Genomic DNA, 24781 nt, shown 5'->3' on the forward strand with positions numbered 1-24781 from the left:
GTTCCCGGCATGCCTCGCATCCGGCGGCGGGGCGGCTGGGCCTAGTCCTTCCCACCCACCCCGGTGGGGCACGGCACGCCCCATTGCCAGGCCCCCCGAGACCCCCAGGTCACCCGAAAGCCCAGTGCAGCGAGCCCGGGTTCACCCCGAGGCCACCCCGAGGGCCGTTGCAAGGTCTGCCTGAGGCCCGCTGGACCCCAGCCCGCGCCCCGACCCTCCCCATGGCCATGGAGTTCCAGCTCCAGCTCCCAGCAGGGCCTGGGGGCCCAGTGGAAACTTCTGGAGCGCAGGCTGGGGCCGGGGTCTGTCCAGTAGAGGCCTTGGTGGAGTAGCAGACACTCAGCCCTGCCAGCTATCAAGTTTTCCGGCCTGGGCTATAGAAACACCAGCCTCACTGAAGTTTTCAGAAGTTGATCCAAACTCATTTGATCCTGAAAGCCAATTCGCTCTTCAGCCGGTCAGCACTGGGCTAGAAACTATTTACTGTTTCAGAACACGTGTCCACACCAGTGGGGATACATGCTGGATGGCCGAATGAAAAGTTCTTACCTCGGTTTGCAGAAACATGAAAGGCCTGTACCAAAGAGACTGGCTCTAAGTCTGCACCTGCTAGGGGTATAGTGTGGATGGGGGCAGGAGACTCCAGAGCTGGGTTTAAAAGAATAATAAAGCTAGGGGTAGAAATGGGGGCTCTTAGAAAAGGAGATCTTATTTTAATTTTATTTTTTAAAAGATTTAGTTATTTATGCATACAAAAACTGGGGTGTAAGCCAGAGGGGGACTGTGTGTGTGTGAGAGAATTCACCAGAGAGAGTGGGGAACAGAACAGGCAGATCTGCTGAAATACACTGCTGAGGGGAGCAGCTCGTGAGACAGGAGAGGTCTGCTGCACCATGTGGGTCAGCTCCCTGGCTGGGGATCGAACTCATGACACTATGGCTGCTGATAGCTTGATAGTGCTGTGTCTTTAACCCCTGTGCCACCCGGGGGGGCCCAGAAGATCTTATTTATTTTATTTCATTTTATTTTATATATTTTTTACATCAGTTTTCATTCTTGCACAATGTATGCATTTTCATCTTGATTATATTCCCCATACAATTCCCACCCCCCTTATTTTGACCCTATTCCCTCCTCTCCTCCCCCCCACCAGTGTGTCTCTGGTTTACAGTTGCTTGTTGATTTTGATTTTTACTTTATTATAATTAGTCTATTTCCTGGTCGCTTATTTAGGTTTTCTAAATTCCTGCTATGAGTGAGACCATCCGGCATTTTTTTTTTCTTCCTGGCTTATTTCGCTGAGCATGATCCCTTCCAGCTCCATCCATGTTGCTGCAAATTGTATGAGTTTATCTTTTTGATTGCTGGGTAATATTCCATTGTGTATGTGTACCACATCTTCTTGTTCCAGTCATCTCTTTCTGGGCATTTGGGTTGTTTCCATAGCTTAGCTATTGTGAATAGTGCTGCAAATACGGAAGCCTGTGCTGGGGCATAGAGAGCAAGTTTTTCTAGCTGGATAAACTGGTACAGTATACCAAGTGCAAAGGTACTGGCAAAATATGAGGACAGACACAGATTGTGAAAGTTTGGGTGGGGCTGCTGAGATTACGACTGTTGCTTCTCTAGGAAGATAATCTCCAAAAATGGAAGTTACTCCCTGACCTGTGTGTGGAAAGTTGGAAATTGGGACACCTGATTTGGAGGAAAGATTTACTCAAGGATTTCACAGTGGAGATAAAATCCCCTCAAGGAAGGGAAAAGGGTCAAAATACACTTTCTGAATGGAGAGGGAAGCTGGAGGCCTGAGACAAAATGGAAGGCCCTTGTCTGTGCCTATTTTTCCATTAATCCCCCAAAACAGATGTAGTCACTCAGGGTCAACTGTGTGACAAGCATTGGGAAGCCAATGACGAATTTAAAAACTCCCCTCCCTGATCTCAAGGTGCTTAAAATCTGGAGGTCAAGATAGGTTGGTAGTCAGATGATTGTAATGTTATATGCTTAAATCGCTTATAGAGGAAAATTCAGGTAATAGGTCTCTAGGGTTTATTCTGGATGTCAGCTGTGGGGGTGATCTAGAAAGCACAATGAGGAAGTGGACTTGATGCTGGTGGGGAGAAGCCCAGAGGATGCTGGGACTGTGGGAGCACTGAGAGAAGATCGCATTGGACCACAGATGGGCCCTCCGCCAAAGGAGACTGTTTCATGCCCCCAGGCTCCACAGCACTCCCAGCTTGCAGCCGAGCCACCGCCCCCTAGGACTCTTCAGAGTCAGTCTTTTGGGAATTGAAACTGATGGTCACCAAATCATGAAGTCGTAGAGCAAGAGTCATTTTTCTTTTTAGGTTTGTAACCTTTAGAAGTTAATTAGATGGGGAAACAAGGTCATAGTAAGGGCTGGCGACTTGCTCAGGATTACCTCCCTCCATGTCTGCGGACCTGAGATGTGCATACGGGCTCTGCCTCCAGCTCAGCTTCTGATAATATATGCATTTGGGAAGCTGCTCTCGAAGCCTCTGCTGATGTAGCACCCTACAAATTCCAGGACTGGTCTTTACCAGTTCTTCTCTCAAATGTTTACTACCCTGTTCTCTTGTCTGGTTCTTAGTGATTGCTATGAAAAGCTGCTTCCCATTCCCTGCGACTTCTCCTTTCGGTTCCCTCTTCACTCTATCCCAGGCGGTTCTAACAGACAGAGCCTCAGCCAGGAGAGAGCAGAATTATCAGCTCCCCAGTTCTCTGTTGTTTATAGACTCCTGGATCCGGTTGCCTAATTTAGTCGCAGCCTGGGTTTGCTGACTCACACTGGGAGGCCTCGATTGTTGTCAGCCTTTTGTTCTCTTCCCTTCAACCCTTTTCTTTCTTCATTCAATACCTTCTTTTCTCCTTCTTTCTATTCTTTCCTCCTAGCCTCTTTTCTGATTTGTTATTTTGTCTGCTGGTGTCTCACCTACCACCTAATCCTATACCTCTCTCTCTAGTGTGTCCTAATAGCCGCCATCACCCAGAACCTTGGTGTGAGCACCTGTTTTAGGCACTGAAGGGGAAACAGAAGGACAAGCCGAAGCCTGTTCAGGAGAGACACGGCACCTTTAGTCACTCAGGAACATTTTCAAACACTCTGTCTTTGAAGAGAGCAAATATGCATGGCGCAGGTGGGTGGATTCATGGACAGGTAGATCCTAAAATAATCCAAAAGCACCATAAAATCACTCTCACTTCACTCAGCTTGTGAACTGGTAGAGGTGGCAGCAGTGAGAAGAACCAGCTCAGAAACATGGTGAAATCCAACTTGGGTCCCGTGCCTGCCTTTCCTCTAAGGGCTTCATTACAAGTAGAAAGTACGGGATGGTAATGTATATTCAATTTTATTTGCTTTTCTGCATCTGGCCCAATAGTCTCTTAGAAAGCTTTTCCTTAATGGTTTCAAGTCCCACAGTGGATCTAAAAATTATCTTGGGAAGGTGTTTGTCCTCACGAAAATGTTCAGTTGTAGGCAATGACCTGAAAAGAAAAACAAGTTAGTTCACAGTAACTTCTGCCTCGACAACTTTCTCCTTCAAGGTCCCCTGTGCTGGTTTGTGGGGAATTATTGAGAGGGTGGGGGGCAGGGAGGAGGTCTGAGCCATGTGAGAACAATTCAGTGTTCCAGGCACATACCCAGGACTTCCTGGTGAGGACAACGCTGGAAACAGCTGTGAGTCAAGGTTTGTGCACAAGGCTTTGGAATGTGTTTGAGTCCTGAGGGCACAGGTGGGATGGTCCTGAGGCTGACCAGTAGGGCGGGGTAGGTGGAGTCTCTCCTCACATCAAGCATTCTTTAAGGTGGTAAAACCTCTTTCCAAAGGGTAGAACAGATTCTCACAATGCCCTTGAAAGGGCTCATGGGAGACAATGTTAGTGTCCTGGTTCAGATCTGCTGAAGCCACTACCTTACCCCCAACAGTAAATAGTGTGGCAAAGCCGTTTGGGGGGCCTGTGAGGGGGATTGCAGGACTGCAGGACTGTGGCATTACTGAGGGGAAGGGCGCTGTGGCGGGAAGGGAACAGAGCAGGTGTATGGCTGTGTGAGGAAGTGATGGCTCCCCTGCCCAACTCTACTCCCCAAACCACCCGGTGCCTGGGCCTCCGGTGACCCTATTCAGTCCATCTGAGAAGACTTACGCTATTCATCCAAGAGATGTAAGCGGAGACCCGGGTGAAGACGGTGGGTTTCCTGGAGACATTACAACCCTGACTGGACACAAAGCTGGTCACTCCGTGGACAGTGTACCGGCCATTCACCAAGCAATGGAGAGGGCCCCCAGAGTCACCCTGTAGGGGGGAGAAGCAGAACCCTCAAACTCCAAATCTTTCGATCCGTTGGGTCTTTGCTTTTATTATGCTGACATTCCTTTGTAAAATCTATCTCTGTTGATAAAATCTTGCACAGTGTTAGAGTACCAGCTCAAATCCCCACTTCCTTCATATCCCCACCACCAAGATGAGCCTCCTCTTCCTTTCTAAACAACCTCCACACTTCTTCCTTTCTTCTACAGCACTTAAGTCTTGCTCTGCCTTGTGTTTTGGTTTCATAATTTGTTTTTACCTCCTACGCATAGTTCTGAGCTTCTTGAGACAGGAAATATGTCTTGCTGATATTTTCCCTCTCTACAATGCTAGCACAGAACTTTGAACATTTTAAACTCAAGAGCTTTTATTGACTTACATTGGACCTGGGATGGGGGAAGTGGGTGTTCTCATCATTTCTTTATTCCCAGCATTTGGGCCAAAGGGTTTATTTAATTAGACTTAGCCTTTAGACACAGGGTAAGTAGTCAATGCTTGTTGAATAAATGGGGAGGAAGAGGAGATAAAGTGATGTGTCAGGGGAGTTGTTAATGGAAGGTCTTAGAAAATATGACCTTGACACCCTTCCCTTTACTCAGCTCCCAGCATGCCAGTTTTACAATTCCAGACATCAAATTACATTTCTCTGGAGAATCTGACAGAAGGGAAGATGTAAAGGTTAAGGCTTGGAGGTTTCCTAATGAAGTGGCCTCTCCAGATCACCTACAGAGCAGCTCACTCTAGATGAGCCCCAGCTAAGGCTCACAGCTACCTGTGGCTTTCTACCATCCCACCCTGAAATAAGAGCAGCTGAGAGGCTTCACTAGAGACAGAGTGGGGAGCAGAACAGGTGGATCTCCTGAAATACACTGCTAAGGGGAAGCAGCGGGCAAGACAAGGAGAGGTCTGCTGCACTATGTGGGTCAGCTCCCTGGCCGGGGTATAAACTCAGGCTGTGGCATTGTTTGCACTGAAACTTAACCCTGTGGCCACCAGGATAGTTCTTTCAAAAAGGAACTTGCTGCACTCCCCGCAGCTCTCACTTAGAAGATGTTCCACAGAAAACAAAACAAACAACTTAAATCCCATCTAAATTCGAATAGAGATGTGAAAGTATTTCTAGGCTGGAGGAATGAGCTTGAATTGCATGCAATACTACAGTCTAATGCCAGCTGAGAGATGGAAGGCAAAGGGAGAGCAGAGAAAATGTGGAAAATCCACTCTGTGGGAGAGGGCGGATTGAGGGGAGAGAGCAGGTTGAGGGGAGCTCAGCGAATCCACTCTGAGAAGGCCTGAGGACCCAGACCTCTGAAAACCTAGATGACACCCCACTGACAGGTCCAATGGAGCGGACCTGGAAACACAACCGCCTCAGAGAATTGTCAGTGAAGTGGCAGCCAGTTTTGCAGAGTTGGGGCTTTGAGAGAGCAGAGGGAAATGAGTTTACTCAGGAGATTAGACCTGAAGAGGTTATTGGTGAAGCTGCCTGGTGAAGACTCGGAAGAGGTTGCCAGAAGCATTCATCTCTCTCCCCGCACCCTCCACATGTAGGGTTCCCAGGGTACAAGACTTTTAAGTTTTAACACTGGGATGAGTTTGCGGCTTTATTTCCATGCTTCTACGTGCTCACAAAAAACCCTTCCGTCCTCAGTCTGTTTCAGTCAACCCGCCAGCCTTTTCCGGCTTCTCTTTCTCCTCCACTTAGCTGGCACCTTGCATTCGATTGGCAGCCCTCTCCTGCTGCCAACCCCATCCGAAATGAGAAAAAAACCCAGCCTTGGATTGATCTTTCCCCTGGACCTTTGAATAAAGGGGAGTGACTCTTACACTCACAGGGTCACGTCACGGCAGGGCCCGGCCACAGCCTCGCAGCACCATCTTAGAAGCCAGATTTTCTCCCACTCACCGCCATCAACCAAATCCAGACAGTCCTTGCTCCTTCGGTTTTCAGTATTTGATCTGATTCCTACTTTATGAGCACATAGAAGCAGTGCTGCAGAGCAGCTGCAAAGGTCCAGCTGTCCGGCCTGCATACCCCTGCACGTCTACACCAGACTGGTGGCTTCTCCCTTCCAAGCCAGCACCATCTGTGCGCCTGGTCCCACTCCCTTCTCCCCAGGGATACTGTGCCATTTGCACTCTGACTCCACAGGAATCCTTTCAGTTTTCTCCCCTCTTAAAAAAATCCATTCCCTGGGGTCCTCACTGGTGGCACAAGGGGTTAAGTTTCAGCGCTATCAAGCTGTCGCCAGCCACTGCAGCATGAGTTCGATCCCCGGCCAGGGAGCTATCCACATGGCGCAGCAGACCTCTCCTGTCTCGCCCGCTGCTCCCCTCAGCAGTGTATTTCAGTCAGTCTGCCTGTTCTGTTCCCTGCTCTGTCTCTGGTGAATCCTCTAACCTACGCCCCAGCTCTTTTATGCATAAATAAATAAATAAATATATCTTAAAAAAAAAAAATCCATTCCCTCCATGACTTGCAGAGGTAAGTGCCTACCTATTGGGTTACCATGTCGCCCTGTGCCTATCTTTATTATAAACCTTAATCATATTGCATCTCGTGTCCCTTCACATGTCTGCTCTTCCCTTCTTTCACCAGATACAGGCTCAACTTTGTAGCCCTAGCAGTGAGCACAGTGGGAGCTTCTGTGTCTGCTCACCTGGCAGTAGATAATCAAGAACATTTGCTGAACTTCATTGAAGAAGTCTCTCCAGTGGTGTATTATTGAATGATCTTCACTGAATAGAAGGTATTCTATTTATTATATATGAAGTACTAAGAACCATTTTGTGCACCTTGTCACATTCATCTGTAAATACTACTGGGACAAAAGGGTGGTGGCAGAGGTGCTGTAAGAAAATTTGCCATTGGGCCTCCCTGGTGGCGCAGGGGTTGAGATGCAACCTATGAAGCAATCCATAGCCACTGCAGCATGAGTTCGATTCCCTGCTGGCCAGGGAGAAACCCACATGGCGGGACAGACCTCTCCTGTCTTGTCTGCTGCTCCCCTCAGCAGAGTACTTCGATCTGTCTGCCTGTTCTGTTCCCCATTTTGTCTCTGGTAGATCCTCTCATCCCCTGCATCTCTGACCTGTACCCTAATTCTTGTATAAAAATGAATCAATCTTTAAAAAAAAAAAAGAAAATTTGCCATGGATGGGAGGGGAGCTACCCGACGACCAACATGCCAGCCTGGACCCATTGCAGCTGTAAAAAGTCTAGATGACAAACAACTTCTCAAGAATGCACATACAGGGCCTCCCCGGTGGCGCAGCAGTTGAGTGCTGGGTTGCAAAGCTGCCTGCAGCCTCTGCAGCGCCGGTTCGATCCCCGGCTGCTCCCCGGCCACCAGAGGAGGGTCCCACATGGCGCGCAGACCTCTCCTGCTGCCCGCTGCTCCCCACAGCAGTGTACTTCATCAGTCTACCTGTTCTGCTCCCCGCTCTGGCTCTGGTGAATTCTCTCACCCTCCCACGCTTCTGACTGTACCCAGTGCTTGTATAAATAAATAAATAAATCTTTTTTTTTTTTTTAATGCACATACACACCAACACACAAAAATGTGTGGAAGTGGGGGTGTTAGGCTTGATGACTAAAGTTCCCTTCAACTTTGAGATTTGGTGAATGTAGAGTTACCAGCACAGACTCACTATGCTCAGACACGGAATAGAAAGTCGAGTCTGTGCATGGGGGTGGGAGAAGGGGTGAGACAGGGAGTGCAGGAAAGGTGGGGCGAGGAGCAGAGAGGGGAGGGGCCTGGAGCAGCCTTCTTGGACATGCCTGCATCTGCTCACCTGGCATCCAGAGCGAGCCCCATCTCCTCCAGCGCACACCATGGTGTTCTTCACGGTGGAGCCCCAGTAGGAAGGGCTGGTGCAGGTGGCATAGTCCACGGTGGGCAGGTAAGCCTGCTGCAGGGTCTGGGCCAGCTGCCCATTGGCTGAGCGGGACACACAGCATTGCAGGTCAGCCCAGCACCGCACCGGGAAGAAGCTCCCACCCCCTCTGGACCCTCCTCCCCAGCCCTGAGGAAGGCATGCTCAGGCTGTCACTCTCTTTACACGGGAGCTGCAGGACCCTTCCTTCAGGGGCTGCCAACCCTACTCCTGCTTCTCCCCTCTTCTTTAGCTGTTGGGTACCTCAGTGAAGTCGCTAGAATGGTCTTTGTTTATTGACACCATCTCTGTGAGTCCTGCTCCCCCCTCGCCCTGTAAATCCCATGAGGCGGCGCTGGGCTGTGCTCCCCTGTGTCCTTCCTCTGGCTCACTGGACTCCTCAAAGCCTTTGCACATGAATTATTGGTCTGGATCCTTACAACCACCCTTTTATGGGATAGATCAGGAAGTTAAACCACAATGACATCAAGTGAACTCATGTTAATTTTGCTCAGTTAAGAGCAAAGCTGGATTAGAGCATGTCCCTCTCTCCAGGTTTGCCGAGAACGCTGGCTGGTCATAGGACCTGCCCCTCCTCCGAAGCCCAGATGCGGCCTGATGGCCGACAGACGTGCTACAGGCCCAGTTTCTGCTCTTCTCAACTGTCTCTGCTCACAGCCCCCACCTTTCCATGTTATCGGAAAGAAACTGCCCACCAGAAATCTCCCGTGATGACCAGACCTCTCTGGTCATCCTCTGTCTTGACCCCTCGGAACGTCCAGCTATCTGGGGTTCATTCACCTGAACCCACAGCCCCTGTGACTCTTTGGAGGTAGCATGATGGTATAATCACCATCACAGTGGGAGTGAGGTACCTGGTTCCGGCCCTAACTCGTCATAGGATCTTATACAAAGCCTTTACTCTTGGGGGGTCCCTCAGTTTCCTCATTTATAAAATGAGAAGCTGTTAGAATATACTCTTTGAGTTAATTTTTTTTTTAGTTAGGAGTTTATCTGACTTGACTATTCCACAACCTGTCCTCTTCTTGATTTTGTGCACCAGGTGTTTTATCTCTGGTCACCTTGGTTCCTGTCCTCTGGCTGTGAACAACTAGGGCACAGAAACATGTGCTCCAGAAGCTCAGCTGCCCAATCAAGATGGACGTGGAGGATGGTGCCCAAGTGGGTGACTTACTCCGGGTCCTGCCCCAGCCAGTGATGTAGCAGGGGCTGTTGTTGGGCAGGATGGCGCCCTCCGTTGGCAGAACACCCAGCTGCACGTAGCTGTTGAGGGTAACACTCTGCGATAGGCGCAGGAGGGCGATGTCATATCTGCAGGAGCAAAGGAAACTGCTTACTGGCTGGTATCAGGCCTGCCAGGGGCAGCCCTTGTTAAGTCTTTGTGTCCCCAAAGAACTATAAACCTTGACTTTGAAGGAGGAAGGCACTGATTTGCTGAGCCTCCAACTCGAGGCATTGCATTTGGATTGCAAGACATTATATGTTTAACAGCACCACCTGCTGGGCTCTTGACATTGAACCTGGCTCTGATCTCTGCAACCCAGAAAGGCGTGGAGCTCGTGTTTCTGTGGTGAATGCGGATTCATAAAGGAGCAGTGTGGTGTGATCACGGGAACAGAGCAGAGTTCTCAAAGAAGAAAGGTGTAAAATGCTGCATGGTTCTGAAAACTGCAGAAAGAGCCCTATAAGTTGAACCTACCCCCACTCCCACCCTCTACACAACACACCACCATTTTAACTATTTCCTTTCCCAGGGTTTATAGCTAAGCATGGCAGGAGTTGTCTCAAGTAAGGTTCACCTTAAGAAATTTACTTTTGTTGATGGGATCTAGTCCATAAAATGAATAAACAACAACAACAAAGTGCAAGAAATAGTAAACCCTGCAGAGGCGCTTCAGTGGATCCACCCATGCAAACCAGACAATATCAAATCAATTCCAAAGATCTTTGAAGCTTCTCAAGTTCTCCAAAATCTAAATCCTCAAAGATCTATTTGATAAATGGGATGGAAGCAATCACCCGGCTGCTGGCTGGCCCGCCCCACCTCGTCTGAGGCCAGCCCCACCTTGCCCCTACCCGGCGGCCACGTTGTTGCTGTTCCAGTATGGGTGCACCACGATCCGCTGCACACTCACGTACTGCTCCGTGCCGTCGTTCTGGCTCAGGCTGTGGTCTCCAACCACCACACGGAAGGTCATTTGGCTAGAGTGAGAGAAGGAAGCCCTGGTGCTTCAGGAGCCATAAACCATTCTTGCCCTTAGAGAAAAGTTGGGAGGCCATCTTAACATCTCATCTTTAGGGCTGGAGCCCATTATGTGGCCCAGGCAGAGTCAGGAGGAAAGACCCCAAGAGATGAGGAAGCAAGAAACTCTCTCATTCCCTAATTGCTAACTTGAGGGAGTAAGAAAAGCTACCATCAACTTCATTTTCCCAGTTAATGAAGCTAAACATCATAGGCTAAATAATCTCAACCTGGGAGACGTGGGGTGAACATAAGCGAAATAAAGGATGTCGGCCCACAAAGGGATTTGGAGGGAAGTGTAAATATCTAAACCAGGGGTTCTTTTTTTTTTTTTTAAGATTTATTTATTTATGCATACAAGAGCTGGAGTGCAGGCCAGAGATGCAGGGCGTGAGAGGATTCACTAGAGACAGAGTGGGGAATAGAACAGCCAGACTGACTGAAATACACTGATGAGGGGAGCAGCGGGTGCAATAGGAGAGGGCTGCTGCACCATGTGGGTTGCTCCCTGGCTGGCTGGGGATCAAACTCGTGCTGCAGAGGCTGTGGATTGTTTCATAATGCAGTGCTTAACCCCTTGCACCACCAGGGAGGTCCTAAACCAGTGGTTCTTAAAGCATAGGCCCTGGGCCAACAGCACCAGCATAGTCTGAAAATTTGTTAGAAATGCAGATTATCAGGCATCAACCTGAACCCCAAATTAGAAACTCTGTTCAGTGGGGGGTCCAGCAGTCTGCCCTTCAAGAGATTCGGATACATGCACACGTTGGAGAACCATTGTTCAGGACAAATATGAAATGGTCACCAGCCAGGCATTGACTAGGTGCTTAAATATTTACCCACCTAATCTTCACAAGAACTCTACAAAGTAGGTATTATTGTCCCATTTTAGAGATAAGAGAACATACATACATATGTAGCTAGAAGAAGGTAGAATAGAATCTGAACCCAAGCTAGACTGACTCTAAAATCTGTACTTGTCATTATATTCTACTACCTCCCCCCAGCGCCCTGCAGGCACCAGTTAAAGTCTTGCCCTGAGAGACCAAAGGTAGTATCCCTCCAGGAAGTCTAGACTTGCCCCCCCCACCCCCCCCCCCCCCCCGCTCCAAGAAATCAGCAAAACTGGGTTTTGTTTTTCTCACCTGTCCACACAGTGAGCAGCGGTCATCACCCAGTTCTGCCTGATGAGGGTCCCTCCACAGGTGTGATACCAGTTACCTCCGGACAGGTATTGGAGGGAGATCTAGGCGGGGAGGGAAAAATGGAGAGGAGTTGCTGTTTCTTAAAAGGCTTTGTCCCAAAAGACGTTACTCTTTAAATTCCTGCCATCCCTCAAAACATTCTCCAACTTTCTGGACCAGAGGTGGCAAATGGACTCCATTTGACCTGTCAGTTGCATAGTTGGTAGCGGTAAGAAGGGGTGTGGGGTGAGCAGGAAGGCGTCTCCATGTGTGGTGATGCTGGCTGTGTCCCTGGGGTGAAGGCACACGCCACGTGAGGGGTCTCCCTTCTCTGGGCTGTTGCAAAGGGCCTCGAACTCAGGCTTCTCCCGCCACCCCTCCTTGGGCAGGACATTTAGCCCTGGGATTGCTGTATTGCCTAAGCCCCATAAGCTCAGGTTCCCAGAGCTCCCCCTCTAATATTTTCAAGACACACCTGTTCCCCCACTTCAAAGAATAGCAGAAATTCTATTAGAATGCTGATTTGTGTCAGTTCACGTCTCCCACAGAACCCATATTACACAATAGGTCTACTCCTGGAAATTAGGGCTCAAACTTTTGTGAGTTGAATTTATTACTAATTGCAACAATTCCTCTCAGTGTGGCTATTTGCCCCTTAATTTGTCAGTTTCATAACGTTAGAATTGCTTGATTTAGAGTTTAACTGCCATGTGCACGCTGTGTGTGTGTGTGTGTGTGTGTGTGTGTGAGAGAGAGAGAGAGAGAGAGAGAGAGAGAGCGCACACGCGAGAGAAAGAAATTACGTGGAGGCTGATGGGGGTCTGGCAGCCTTGCTGCTGGGGGACACTGGAGATGTGGTTTGTGCTTGGGTGCGTGCCTGGGGAAGTGAGTACTGTGGGTGTGTAAATCCCATTTTAGAAAACCCACCTAAGCCCGGTCCGATCCATCTGTAAAGTCTAGAATTCAGGCAGTTGCCTGCCGACAAGGACACGCACAAACACATAACATCACACACCCGCACACGGCACCTGCCACTTGGGTGGGACTGGGCAGCACAGGAGCACCCACCTGCGAGGGCCAGGAGTTCCTCCGGGCCTCAACCCCTCCGACAACCCGGGCGTTGGTTTCGGGGAAGTCCTCGCTGCTGTGTCCTTTGTAGAGCAAAAGAGAAGCGGGTGATGACTAAGCATGGGGTCAGCTGGGGGTGGTGTCTTTCCATTAAGGGGGAGATGGGGAAGCTGAGGCCCCAGAAAAGGCCTCTCTTGTGGACCAGGGACCGGCCACCCGCAGGGGCCTGCATGGAGAGTAGCTCTGACCTTTCCTGTCACGGGTTCCAGAGAGGAAAGATTTTGCTAGACTCACAGGGGAGTGCCCCACCTGCCCGGGATACAGAGCAGGCCAGGGCTCAGGGCATAACCTTTGACTCCCCTGCCCCACCTCCCCTCCCTATAGGATTCGGGCCAGACCACCAACCGGCTTACCATAAAGGACCAGGGTTGCAAACACCAGGAAGCGCAGCATGTTAACAGCAGAACAGACCACTGCCCTCTTGCATGAACCAAACGCTCTTTATACGCCTCTTATCAGGTGCTTTGCTACCCTTCTTCCTGCCAGTTGGCAGGGCTGTGGCAGGGAAAATCACAGGTGACATGGAAATACAAATGAAAAGATTTCTTTTCAAGTAAACGAATTTATCTGTTGTTCAAAGACAGAACAAGGTCAGGGCTCAATTAATCATCTGCTTTCAGTTGAAAAAGATCTAACGAACTTTCGGAAGTAAGACAACCAGGACTGGCTTTCCCCTCGGCACGCTCCCCTTACACTCAGTGTTGCCTTGCGTCCTCCGTGGCCCTGGAAGTGCAGAGACCGCCCTGTGCCCGGAGGGTGGGGGGTGGCGGGGAGAAGAGACAGAGACATCTCCGGACCCAAGGAGGCAGCAGGACTGGAAGGACACAGACACAGGTGTTAATCAGGGAAACAAAAGCAAGGTAGGGGCGGTGGGGAAATTCTGGCAGAGGAGGGTGCAAAGGAATGGATTGAGGGAAACCAGAGAAGGAGTGGCTGTGGGTGGTGACAAGAGGGAGCCTCCCTGGAGGCGCAGGGGCTGAAGACAGTGCTATCAAGCTAGCACCAGCCACTGCAACACGAGTTTGATCCCTGGCTGGTCAGGGAGCTACCCACATGGTGCAGCAGACCTCTCCTGACGCGCCCACCGCTCCCCTCAGCAGTGTATTTCAGTCTTCCACTTGTTCTGTTCCCCTCTCTGGTGAATCCTCTCACTCCCTGCACCTCTGACTTACACCCCAGTTCTTGTATGCATAAATAAATAAATCTTAAAAAAAAAAAGAGGGAAATCAAGGGTGAGAGTGTGGATAAGGGGAGGTGAGGAGCAGGCATGTCCTCCTTCCGTCAGAGGAAGGAGGTGCGATGCTTCAAGGTGGGCAGACGGCGGTGGGGTGGGAGCCCCAGAGCAGAGGACTATGGGTGGAGGGTGATTCAGGCAGGAGAAGCCGGGCTGCCTGGAGGGAGCCAGGAAAGTCCCATGGCCCACCTGGGGCCTTTTGTTGCCTAGATGCCCTGAAAGTTAACTTTCACGCCTGCAGCTGTGGAGAGGCCAGGACAAGGCGATTGTTCTTTTCAGGTCCTTGAGCTGTTCAGGGCTCAATAAGATGCTGGGGTAACCTGGAGGGCCTTTGGCAATCCAAACCTGAGCATTCCGACTCCAGACAGACCTCGGGAAAGAGGGCCGAGCCAGGCCGGAGAACCAGGGCCTGTTGTCATTCCCTTCTACCTCTCTGCCTCCCTGGAGAGTCAGGAGACGGCGCCAGCCCCAGCACAGTGTCTCGGAGGAGGCTTGAGGACCTTCTCCGGGCACCCCTTGACATCACATACTCTGGAGTGAGGCTTTGAGGGCAGGGCCAAGATCACCTCCATCTCTGTACCCTTGGCCTAGCCCAGAGAAGCCCAATCTGTATTTACTCAAGAACCAAACTCTGGGACCACTGGGGCCTCATCTATATGTCCAGCCTCACCCCCATGCTGGGCAGACTCTTCTTCTCACTTTTGGGGTTAAGTGGAGGCAGTGACTTTTGAGGTGTTGCATTTCTTCTGCATAAACTGTTCTAGGTCTGGAAATTCATCCTTTTGAGCTAACCATGGGCACAAAAATTAAAGTACAAGGATGTGGATTACAGTAAAGGTGTCACCGGCCTGTCTCTGTGTGTGTGTTCACAGAGAAGAGGTGTGGGGGGCTCTGCTGCTGTAGAGTTATTACTTCTAGAGACGACATGGGACATCATGGGATGAACTTCACCTTGAAACTCACATTTTTCTGTGTTATTTGAACTCTCCACAGTATTATAGCTGTAATTAAAAGTAAGCAAATTTCCAAGAAAGTTCCACTATCCCCAGATCCCCAACTGTGGTCTTCCTCATGGCTACCTGGCTCTGTTGCTCAAGCCTTTAAGAAGACCAGGATAAAAAATAAAAATAATGAGACAAAATAAAAATAAGTAAAGATGAAATTCTGAGTCATCTAAGTGTTTTTTGGCGATGCTGCCAATACTGTTTAAACGAGAAGCAGAGCCCCAGAGGGGACCAGTCGCTCCGTGCTAAGGCGAGAGGCTCGTGGGCCAGCAGCCAGCACAGAAGCAGCATCAAGGCTAAAGTGTTAAGCAAATGTTTATGGCTCTGGGTCAGCTCTGAGAATGGTCGGGATGGATTTGAAGGCAGAGCACAGGTGTTGGATTGGGGTGAGGCTGTCCTTGGCTAAGCCAAGGCATGAGGCTGGTTTCCTGAGCCCCCGCATTCCCCCGGCCAGTGTCCTCCCCTCTTCTGACTGCGTCCCTTCCCTGGTCACCCCTTACCCGCCCCCAGCCTGGGCCTGCGCCTCTCACTCCCTGAGAGTCACACTCAGGGACCTCGTGCGCGCGGGAGGCTGTGCTGTTTTGGGGTAGGTGAGTGCGCGTAGCATAAGGCTGGGCGGGAGAGTGCAGCGATACTGTAGACAGCATGAGAGCTCTTGGAGTAAACGACGAAAAGTCCATGCCCGATAAACGTTTAGATATTTAATGCAATCAAAAGTAGGGCTGGGAATCACGGGGGACTGTGGTTCCCTACGGCATTCCCAGCCTTCCCAACTAGACTCCAACCCTCGGGGCCAACTAAGCCACAGGCACGACAGGTGCCCTGCCTATTGCCTATGGTACTTTTGTTATGGAGACCACCCTGTTACACTTTCAGGGCCCACAGACACGTTTTAGTCTCCTTTACGATCATAAGAAATAAAGTAAATGTAATCAGCCTAGATTATATTAATCTTTATCCTAACACAGTTGCAAGACCTAATTTTTAAATGTATTTTTATGGAGCAAGGGTTCCATGAAGGCAAAATTGCCCAGGGCCCCTCAAAGGCGTCAGCTTATAGCCTGTGGCTGCCTCACCCTGCCGGCCTAGTGTGGCCCCTCCGTGACTTTTCTCACAGAAAAGCATTGCTTGTGCGAGATCTTTGCTTATGGAGCCCTTTCCACTTGACTCATCCTTTGAGGGCTAAGGTCAAATGTCGCCCTCTTAATGAGGCCTTCCCTGAAAGAACCAGCCCTAACAAGCCCCGCAGGCTTGTCAGGACTGCCTCACACCTCTGTTTTCCCAGCTAGAGTGTGAGCTCCACGGGGGAGGACCCTCACCTTACACCTCTTCTCGGTGCTTCAAACACCAGAGACTGGGGACGAGACTAGGCCTAGAGGGTTTGGGGGACAGTTTGGCTGTGACAGAGCTTTTCAGATGTTTGTGATTCTGAATCAACTGAGTCTCCAGATGGAGCAGCTAAGGGTCAGGAGGAAACCAACGCAGATATTTACCACTGCCATAAACCTTTATTTACTGCCACTGGGCTTTTGTGTCCAACGTTCTTCTCTTTCTGGGAAAGAACTTTTCCTTTTCTTGCTTTGGGACCCATCCTGGTCGCTGCCTCCTCTCCTGTTGTGGGGCGGGCGTGGGGTTACCCCAGGATGTTTTGGCTACAGGGCCCCAGGCCCTCAGGGAGCCAGCGCAGAGCAGTGTTGCTGCGGACAGAGGGCCGCTGTGGTCCCCTGGCCCCCTCGTGTGGTGACGCCCAGGATGACAACCTGCTCCCGCAGCCAGATGCCTTCCTGGAAGGGTGGGAGTCCCCTGGGCAGCTGGTTCCCAGATCCAGGCACAGCAGCCCTGTGTGGTGGGGTCCACCTTGCTTGGAGCGGAGCTGGCAAACATGTGGGGTTTGCAGCACGCGGGCGCCTTGCGCAGACAGCAGGAGAGGCCACCGCGTCCCTTCTCCCTCCGGCATCCCAGGCTCTTCTTTGCCTGAGCTGCGTCCTGGTTTCGGGACAGCCAATTCCTTGCTGTGGGCACTTGGACAGATCACTTCACTGATCTTACTTCACTCACTTTCATAATGTGAAAGACAGCGATGGACTAAAGCAACGGTTTTCAAATTGTGCTCACAGACCTTCAGGCTTTTCGGGGGCCGCTGGGCACTGTGCTTCCCACCCTGCTGTCACCGGAGCTTACCCTGTCCGCATCCGTAGTACATGTGTGCCAGTGGAAAGGGGTTCCGGCTCAGCACACGTTCCCATAGCCCCAGGTCCCAAATGTGGTCTCCCGCCTGGCTCCCTGGCTCCACTGTTGAGGCTTTATGGAGACCAGCCAACCAGGAATGCCGAGGGTGGTGGGAAGGCGACGGCTGGCGTCTAGTGTTCTGCTGGTGTGGCGGAAGGAGCCCCGGCTCAGTGTGCAACTTGGGCCTCCGTCTTGGCTCCTGCCATCCACTAGCTGTGGGACGATAAGCAAACCCTTTATCTCTCTCTGGCTCAGTTTTCTTATCTGTAAACTGGGTTTTCAGTTCTATCTTTCTGTTGTGGAGATGAAGTGAGATAAAGGATTCCTGTCAAGGCACTTTCTGTAAACTGGTAAAGTGTAAATTAATCTCCAGGTAATATCAGCAAGGGAGACTCGCAGACCCTAATCCCTCGGGCAGAATACACTATTCCACTAGATTCCGTGGGTGCTCTAGGCCACTGGGGATTCAGGACGTGGCTGCAGATGTTGTTTTCTTGAGTTCAGCATCGCTGCCCTGGGCCCTTCCCCAGCCGCCATCTCTACTTTGGAAGTCTCTATTTCTAGGACAGAAGGAAGGCTCCCGGCCAAGAATTATGTGTTCTGATGAAGCCTGCCATCAGTGTGGAGGAAAGAAAACGGACCTAATGTGATTGCAAGGAGTAGGTAGGTCCTGCCTTGACAATCATTGAATTTAGAAATCAGTATTTCAGGCCTCCGCAGCTGCTGCTGCCTGTGGCCTAGACGAAGAGCCAGTGCTGTTGGGAGTCACTGGGGCTGCAGGGGGCCATGGCCGGCGTCTTGTTCGCAGATGTCAGGCAGGTGCCGGATCCTGTGTTCCTGAAGAGCTGGTCCTAAAAGATGGTACAGTAAAAGGTCGACCTGAGCCTCAGACGACTCATAAAGCAGTGAGATGGGGGTGATAGGGAAGGGGCAAGGAACTCAATAAGACACAAAGAGAACACTTCCGAAGTCCTCTCTTTAGATGCCAGACACTCTGACGGGCGCCCTCCTGAGTGCCCACCTGTGTCCACTGGAATACTGACCGCCCCACCCGCAACTTTAGTCTGAGTGGCTGCTATAGAAGAAAACAGGGTGATGGGCTAACTGGAAAATGCTTTCAGGGCCCCTTTCCTGGAGACAGCCAGCCTTCAAATCCCGGGCCCCAGCTGCTGCCCACCCCCACTGACTGCCTTTGATCATATCTAGACTCTTCTCTCCCCTGTGACCCTAAGATTAGGCCCCTCTTCCCCTAAGCCAGGGACTGGGGTTGGGTCAGAGCGGGGTGTGGTGGCTTGGGGGTGCTCAATTGGGCCAAGTACTGCAAGGGTCACATCACTTATCTGAGGCAGTGATGCTTTCAAGTCAGACGTATGTAGGCCGGCACCCCAGGCCGCCACTCGCGAGCGATGGCCCATAGACTTGCTGGGCTTCAGCCGGCTCATCTACAGAACCGAGGACACACTTGGGAAGAGCTTATGAAAGATCAATCCAACCAATATCTGTGGGTACACAGCTTCATGCTTGGCACACTGAGGGCAGCAAGGAACCTGCTCTCTGTGACTCCTCATCTTCTATTTATGAGCTGCCATGGACCATGCCCAGCCCCATCTTTGTATCAGCCAGTTGCCCCCAAATGCTGCTTGGTTGAGCCCCGAGAACCCTGTCTGTGACCGAGTCCACACTCCTTTCACCATTGCCCTGGTCTGCCCGGGGCTTCTCAGGCAGAAGATGCAGAAAATAAAGAGGGGGCTCAGCGGTAGCCTCAGGTTCTTGCTTCTGAGCTTTCTGGGCAGCTGACTCACCTGGGTCAATTCCCATTCCTCGTCCTTGGAGACTTGGCTGTTCCTGCCAGTGAAGTGGCAGCTCCTAAGGCCCAGGCTGGTGGCGCTGGCGTATAGACACAGCTGCTTCGCGATGTTGTGGCGAAGTTCCCTCTGGCTTGTGTACTCAAAGTACTAGAGGTCAAGACAAGAGAGATACTGAGGGGCAGGTGGAGAGTTTGCCCAAAGCCCTCTGCCCCGAGGTGCCAACCGTAGGTGGCCTCTGGGGGAAAAGTGAGCAGTCCCAAGGGAGTCACGTCCAGATGCCAGCAATTTCGATGCCTCCTGTGTGGTTTTGACCGTGTCTGGGCTAGCCTGGATAATAGTTCCTATCTTTTTCTGTAATGAAAGATTAAACTTTAGCCACCTCAATTTAAGCATTGTCTGTGAAATCATGTGTTTGATATGCTAGTTGGCTTTTTCTTTTGCTACTAGATTACTATTAAGATAAAAATATTCATCAATGTGCCTAAGGTCGAGGCCATGGGACAGGGAAGAGCTTTAGACTGACTTGGTCTTCATTTGCATATGGCGCCTGTTCCATGGTCCTTGCCACCCCTGCTGTCTCAGGCGCCTCTTAGCTACCAAACATTGGGGATTCAAGGTAGATTAAGGGACTCCAGTTCATCCTCAGGGAAGAGTTGGGGCACTATAAGCATGGAGTAAATTCCCAGGATGTCAGAGGGTGGTTGTTTTGGGGTCACTGCTGCCTGTGAGGACCAGAATGGTAGCTTCTAGGCAGCAGAAGCATTTGAGGATACAAGCTGAGTACGACAGAAAGTGTTCAAAACGTTCCCACCGTCACCCTAAAACCCCACTCAGTGGCTGGAGAGCCTTCCCTATGTACACTCCCCCTACCCACTCCTTCTCCAGAGTGCAGCGCTGACCCCCAGCATGCCCTGGATGTCCCTACTTCAGAGTGCAGTCCTCGTCTGTCTGTGTTATGCATCCCTCTCAGCCTGGAAGCTTTCTGAGGACAGGGATGGTAACTCCCTCCCGCTCTGCGGCCTTCTCCAGCCCCCACCACGACCCCGTCAAGGGCTGTTTGAGTGGAGAACGGGGCCTGGGAAGACAGGAGGTGCCCAGAGGTAGGTTTCTCTCGGGTCTGCCCCAGTGTTGGGTTCATACCTGGTTGCCCCCCAGGCCGTGGCAGACGTACATGATGAGTGGCTTCCCTCCATGGTTGTTCTCTCCCACATCCAGGCATTGATCCATGCCCAGGTTCTTGATCTGCAGAATGGGGAGCAGAGGGGGAACCAGGAAGGCACCGTCAGGGTATTTTAGTTTGTGATGTAGGACCCAAGGGGAATCTGCACACTGGACTCCAAGCTGATTTTTCTCCTCTGCTCATTTCTCCCTCATTAACTCAGAGGCCTGGAGTTAATAGCAAAGTAAGGTGCAGAGCCCAGAGGCTGGACAAAGGTTGGATGGGCAACCTCCCGGACTGCCAGGTCTCTAAGAAAAGCCTTTAGCACATGAGAATTTCCTTAGAAGTAAAGGCTCAAAATATTACCCTGGGACTTGTTTGAAATGCAAATTTTCAGGCCCCGTCCCAGTCCTACTAAATCAGCAGGATGTGTGTTAACAACATCTGTCAGGCGATTTTTATGCAGGTTGTTATTTGAGAACCACTGCTTACGGCTGTTTTCCCTTTAGAAGGTTTTTAGCTATCTTTGGGCCTCTCAGTCCTATTGGATCAGAGTGTGGAGAGTAAAAACTGATTCCTGCTCATCACTGCTTCAGGGGTAAGTAGTCCTGAACGTCTCTGGCGGGGAGGGGTGGTGATATCTGGGTAGGCGAGTTGGTTCCCAAGACTCACAGCTCCAGAGAAGGTGGGCTTCAGGTCAGGAATGAACATCTCTGGGTAGATGTTGTTCAGGTACCAGGAGAAGTTGTGGCAGTGCAGTTGTTCCCTCAGCTGGAGTCGTTCCGAAATGTCACCGAAGGATTTCTGTCAATCAAGTCAGCCCCCAAGGTCAGTTCCAGCAGCCTTGGCCTTCTTGCCTGGGTGACAGCCCATTTAGCACGGAGTTTCCTGGGGGCCATTTCTCCCAGAATGGGGTTTATGCACATTCCTGCTCAGGGCATGTTGGGGTTCTCTACTGCCTCAGTCTCATGCAATCCCAGCCCTGCCTTTGGGATCCCCATCCTTGGCCTCCTATTCCTCCTCCTGTGACTTTCCAGTGAGTTTTCTACCAGTGCCCATTTCTGAACTTCTCAAGGCAAAGCTGATCCTCCTGTAAGAAGTTCTTCCCCCAAATCCCCCTCCCTCTTCCTCCCTCCTAAAAGATGCTGAGAAGCTCTGGGTAGGGATGGCAAAGGCTCCTCTCCTCATGCTCTAATCTTCAAAGTCTAGCCTCCGTGGTCTCCAGCTCACAGGGTGTGAGGGTCAAAGGGCTGCAGCAGCTGGTGGAGATGGGTGGCCTCTACCCATGAAGTCCTTGACTAGGGCCTGGGATTTATACTTTTCTTCACCCAACACCTCCTGAGCACCATGTTCTCTTACCTCTTTGGCCATCTTTGCTGCCTGCAGATTTCTCCGGTAGAAAATCTCCTTGTAGTCATCCATCCAGACCTCAGCCAGGCGAACTTGGTTGCGAGTAATGACTTCGGTGCCCTTGGGGAAGGTGTGGGGGCTCTTGGTACGGAACACATGGCCCACCACAGAGCAGGGGATGATCTCCAGCTGGCCCCCACACTGCCACACCTGCCATGAGAGCACAAGGATGGGGCTTTCAGGGGCTGGGTGGGACAAACTCCCCCAAGCAGCTCCGTTCTATCTCCAGGAGCCAGACCCCAGATTGAAGGGCCCAGGGAAGTGCAGCTTTCTCTCCCTGGAGAAAAGAGCTTCGACCAGACCTCTTTCTAGCTGTGCCTATATAATTCTTAGCCTTCTCATGTTGGTTCACTCTGACTTAAGACCCTGAAATATGCAGGATTCTGGGGCTTACCGGCTCAATTTAGAGAAAGGACAGTTGGCCAAATTTGTATTCACGCAACCAAAGTTCTGGTTGTTTGGCCTTCTGACCTGGAAATGTGATTTTATCAGTTCACCAGGTGTTACTGGAAACTCAAGTTCCGCTGAGTCAAAACAGACGTGTGACCCAGTCAGGACATCAGTGCATCAATTAAAGGCAAGGAGAGTCAACTGCCAGCTGCCTGTGGAGGTCACCTGGGCCTTTCGCACATGAGCTTCTGAAAGAGAGACTGAACAGAGGTCAGGGGCCCTGGATGAGCCTAGAGTCAGAACCCTGGGAGTTACAGTGACTGAGTTCATGACCCTTCTCTCTGCCAGTGGGCTGGATTAAATCATTTCTCTCACTTGTGTCTTCTCTGTTTAGGTTTTCGAGCAGGAGGTGTGCTGTTATTTATTTTAGTATAGCAGCAATGCAAATCTATAACCACAGTCATAGTAACAGCAGGTATTGTTGATGTGCTTAATATGTGCCGGGAACTGTCAGAGTTGACTTCATGAATGAGCTCACTTCCTTACTAATTACTTCCTCACTGGACTTGTGTAGATTTCATGGAGAGGTGATGCTTCCTTCCTAACCCAATCCTGATTTGCCTAATTGCTGGAATCCCTCTGAGTTCGGGGGTCTTAAAGAATTTGGGAAACCCTCTTCTCATACAGTTATGAACTTGCTGGGCACAGGATAGGCCACTGGAGCACGTGCCCTCTGACCTGGAAAGAAGAGCCAGATTTTTCCAGAAAAAGGATAGTGATTGCTTATTGACCTGTGCCCTCTGTACCCTCACTCCTTCCTCATCGGCATCATGAAAGCTGTCACCAGTCCTCAGATATCCGTCCCTGTCAACCCTGTTATCTCTGCCCTCTGGGAAGTTCTGCCCGTCATGTTTTTCAATTTGTCCAATCTGATGCCCAAAACCCTACTGTTGTGGACAGGGAGGAGAGCAGAGAAAAGGCGGCGTCGGGACAGGAAACAGCTGCCCTTTAAAGCTCAGAGCCAGGCGTGACACCTCTGAGACTGTCACTCCTAGGAGGCAGGCTCTCAGGTGGTCCCCGGGATGTTGTGGTTCCCCCACGAAGCCCTCTTCACTCTCACCCGGAAGGACATTTCCACGTTCTCCCCTCCCCAGATCTCCATCTGATTATCATAGGTACCGATGTGCTCAAAGTAGGACTTGGAGATGGAGAAGAGGCCACCAGCAAACGTCGGGGATCTGGAGAGACAGAGGGAGAAGCATGTGCATCTTCTGGGGGAAGAGAACAGGGCCAGGTGGGGAGAGCGCTGCTACCCCCCTCCCTCCTTCCTTCCGCTTTCCCGGGATACGCACCTCTGCACAGCTAACACTCATTCAGCAAAGGTTTATCATCCCCTCTGCTCTCGTCACCTTTCGGGACCAGGCCAAGGAGAGAGAGAATGATCATCACTCACCTCTAAAAGGTGCTCATTCATTCCCCGAACCAAGAATGCATTCAACATCAGCCACCAGAGCCTGTGCTATATGTCAGGCAGAACAAGAAAGACCCCATTTTCCGAGCACTCAGCCCCGTAGCAGAGGGCAGCAAAGCCACCGCCTGCTTTCTGGCCGCAGTTCCTGGAGCACACGAGGCGCACGGCTGCTAGCTGTCATGTGACACAGCCGCTCAAACCAGGATTGAACGAGTATCATCAGCTCAACTGACCCCATTCAGTTTCAGAGTCTCTGGCCCTTCAGAGCCTAAAAAGCCAGTTTTAGTGGAACCTGGCCCAGGTGCTCAATCCTATATGAGAAACTGCAGCTTTGGGGAAACGCTGTCAGTTACCCTGAACAGAGGAAACTGAGGAGGTGTTTCTGGAATCAGAACAGGATGTAAGGTAAAATCAAGCTCAGCTTTGCTTGAAGGGAGATGACAAAGAGGTCCTGGTTTTCAGACTAGGGCAGAGAGGCAGGGGCCAGGTCACAATAAAGTGACAAAGACATCTCATTCCTAGAATTTAGATACCACCTTGCTGCTAAGAGGGCCATAGCTAAGGGCTGAAGGCAGCGTGGGCGCTGGGGAGACAAGGGCCGGGCATGTACATGATCTTAGCTCTTGGCCTCTGCGCCAGGCCAGCACCACGGGCTCTGCTGTCTCAGTGGCAGCACCACGTGGCACAACCATGCAGAAAGGAGCGAGAGCTCTGCAGCCCAGAACTGGAAGGTGCTTTGCACACACTGGGTGCCTCTGTCTCTGGGCCACACAGGAGTCCGACCTTGGTGTTACCAGGAGGCTTCTCTTGAGGTTGGCTCCTATAGCCCTTTTCTGGAAGGACTTTCAGTCAGGAAACCCGTACGCTGTTGTTCTGGCCTCTTGCAGGGGTTCTAAGCCAGCTCAAGTGAGGCCAGGAAGAAAGACTGTCCAGGGACTCTCGCTGAGCACTCTGGAGCTAACCTGCTTCTTCTGGAGGGTCTCCTGGACCTGGGCCTGCCTCTCGGTTTTATGAGTTCTCCCCAGGGGAGAAGTCACAGATGATAAAACCTCTAGGCGGACCTCACTGCAGTCCCAGGACCAACAGCCAACCTCTGGAAGCTGCCGGTATTTCCTGGCTTACTTCTAGGCTCCCCTGGGCCCTTTACCTTCCCTCTTAGCTGCCTGCAAGTGAGAGCAAAGGGCACTAGCTGCGGCTGCTGGTGTGATGTGCCTCCAGCAAGCCGAGCACGTCACGAGGGCATTTGGACCAGGGAGCAAATTCACTCCTCAGACACTGGCACTTAGTCTCCCA

The 24781-nt window shown here is 51.1% G+C and overlaps 2 protein-coding genes across 2 annotated transcripts in view; both read right to left on the reverse strand.

The window, feature by feature from the left end:
• Positions 1-3355: 3355 nt before the first annotated feature.
• CELA1 (chymotrypsin like elastase 1) lies at positions 3356-13176 on the reverse strand. The gene is made up of 8 exons (XM_037514767.2): positions 13137-13176; positions 12724-12806; positions 11617-11717; positions 10306-10431; positions 9404-9540; positions 8128-8273; positions 4168-4317; positions 3356-3507 (listed from the first exon to the last, which is right to left on the reverse strand). The coding sequence occupies exons 1-8, from the start codon at positions 13174-13176 to the stop codon at positions 3490-3492; spliced, it is 801 nt and encodes a 266-aa protein (XP_037370664.1). The 3' UTR covers positions 3356-3489.
• Positions 13177-16522: 3346 nt separating this feature from the next.
• Positions 16523-24781, reverse strand: part of GALNT6 (polypeptide N-acetylgalactosaminyltransferase 6) — a 30014-nt gene continuing 21755 nt past the window's right edge. Inside the window, exons 6-11 of the mRNA XM_037514766.2 lie at positions 23138-23255; positions 21577-21777; positions 20890-21021; positions 20199-20300; positions 19053-19205; positions 16523-18101 (exon numbers count right to left, since the gene is read on the reverse strand). Of these exons, the coding sequence (XP_037370663.1) occupies positions 17988-18101; positions 19053-19205; positions 20199-20300; positions 20890-21021; positions 21577-21777; positions 23138-23255 (820 nt within the window). The 3' untranslated portion in view covers positions 16523-17987. The remainder of the gene's footprint in view (positions 18102-19052; positions 19206-20198; positions 20301-20889; positions 21022-21576; positions 21778-23137; positions 23256-24781) is intronic.

The sequence above is a fragment of the Talpa occidentalis genome, unplaced genomic scaffold (assembly GCF_014898055.3).
Source record: "Talpa occidentalis isolate TD23 unplaced genomic scaffold, MPIMG_talOcc4v2.1 talOcc4.16, whole genome shotgun sequence".
In the NCBI taxonomy this organism is placed as follows: Eukaryota; Metazoa; Chordata; class Mammalia; order Eulipotyphla; family Talpidae; genus Talpa; species Talpa occidentalis.

Excerpts from the sequence above, each read along its gene's own strand:
- CELA1 (XM_037514767.2), bottom strand. The coding sequence starts at position 13,176 with ATGCTGCGCTTCCTGGTGTTTGCAACCCTGGTCCTTTATG. Across the intron at positions 11,718-12,723 it reads GGAACTCCTGGCCCTCGCAG|ATCTCCCTCCAATACCTGTC; the intron begins GTGGGTGCTCCT and ends CTCCCCGCCTAG. Across the intron at positions 4,318-8,127 it reads GGGCTCGCTCTGGATGCCAG|GGTGACTCTGGGGGCCCTCT; the intron begins GTGAGCAGATGC and ends TCCCCCCTACAG.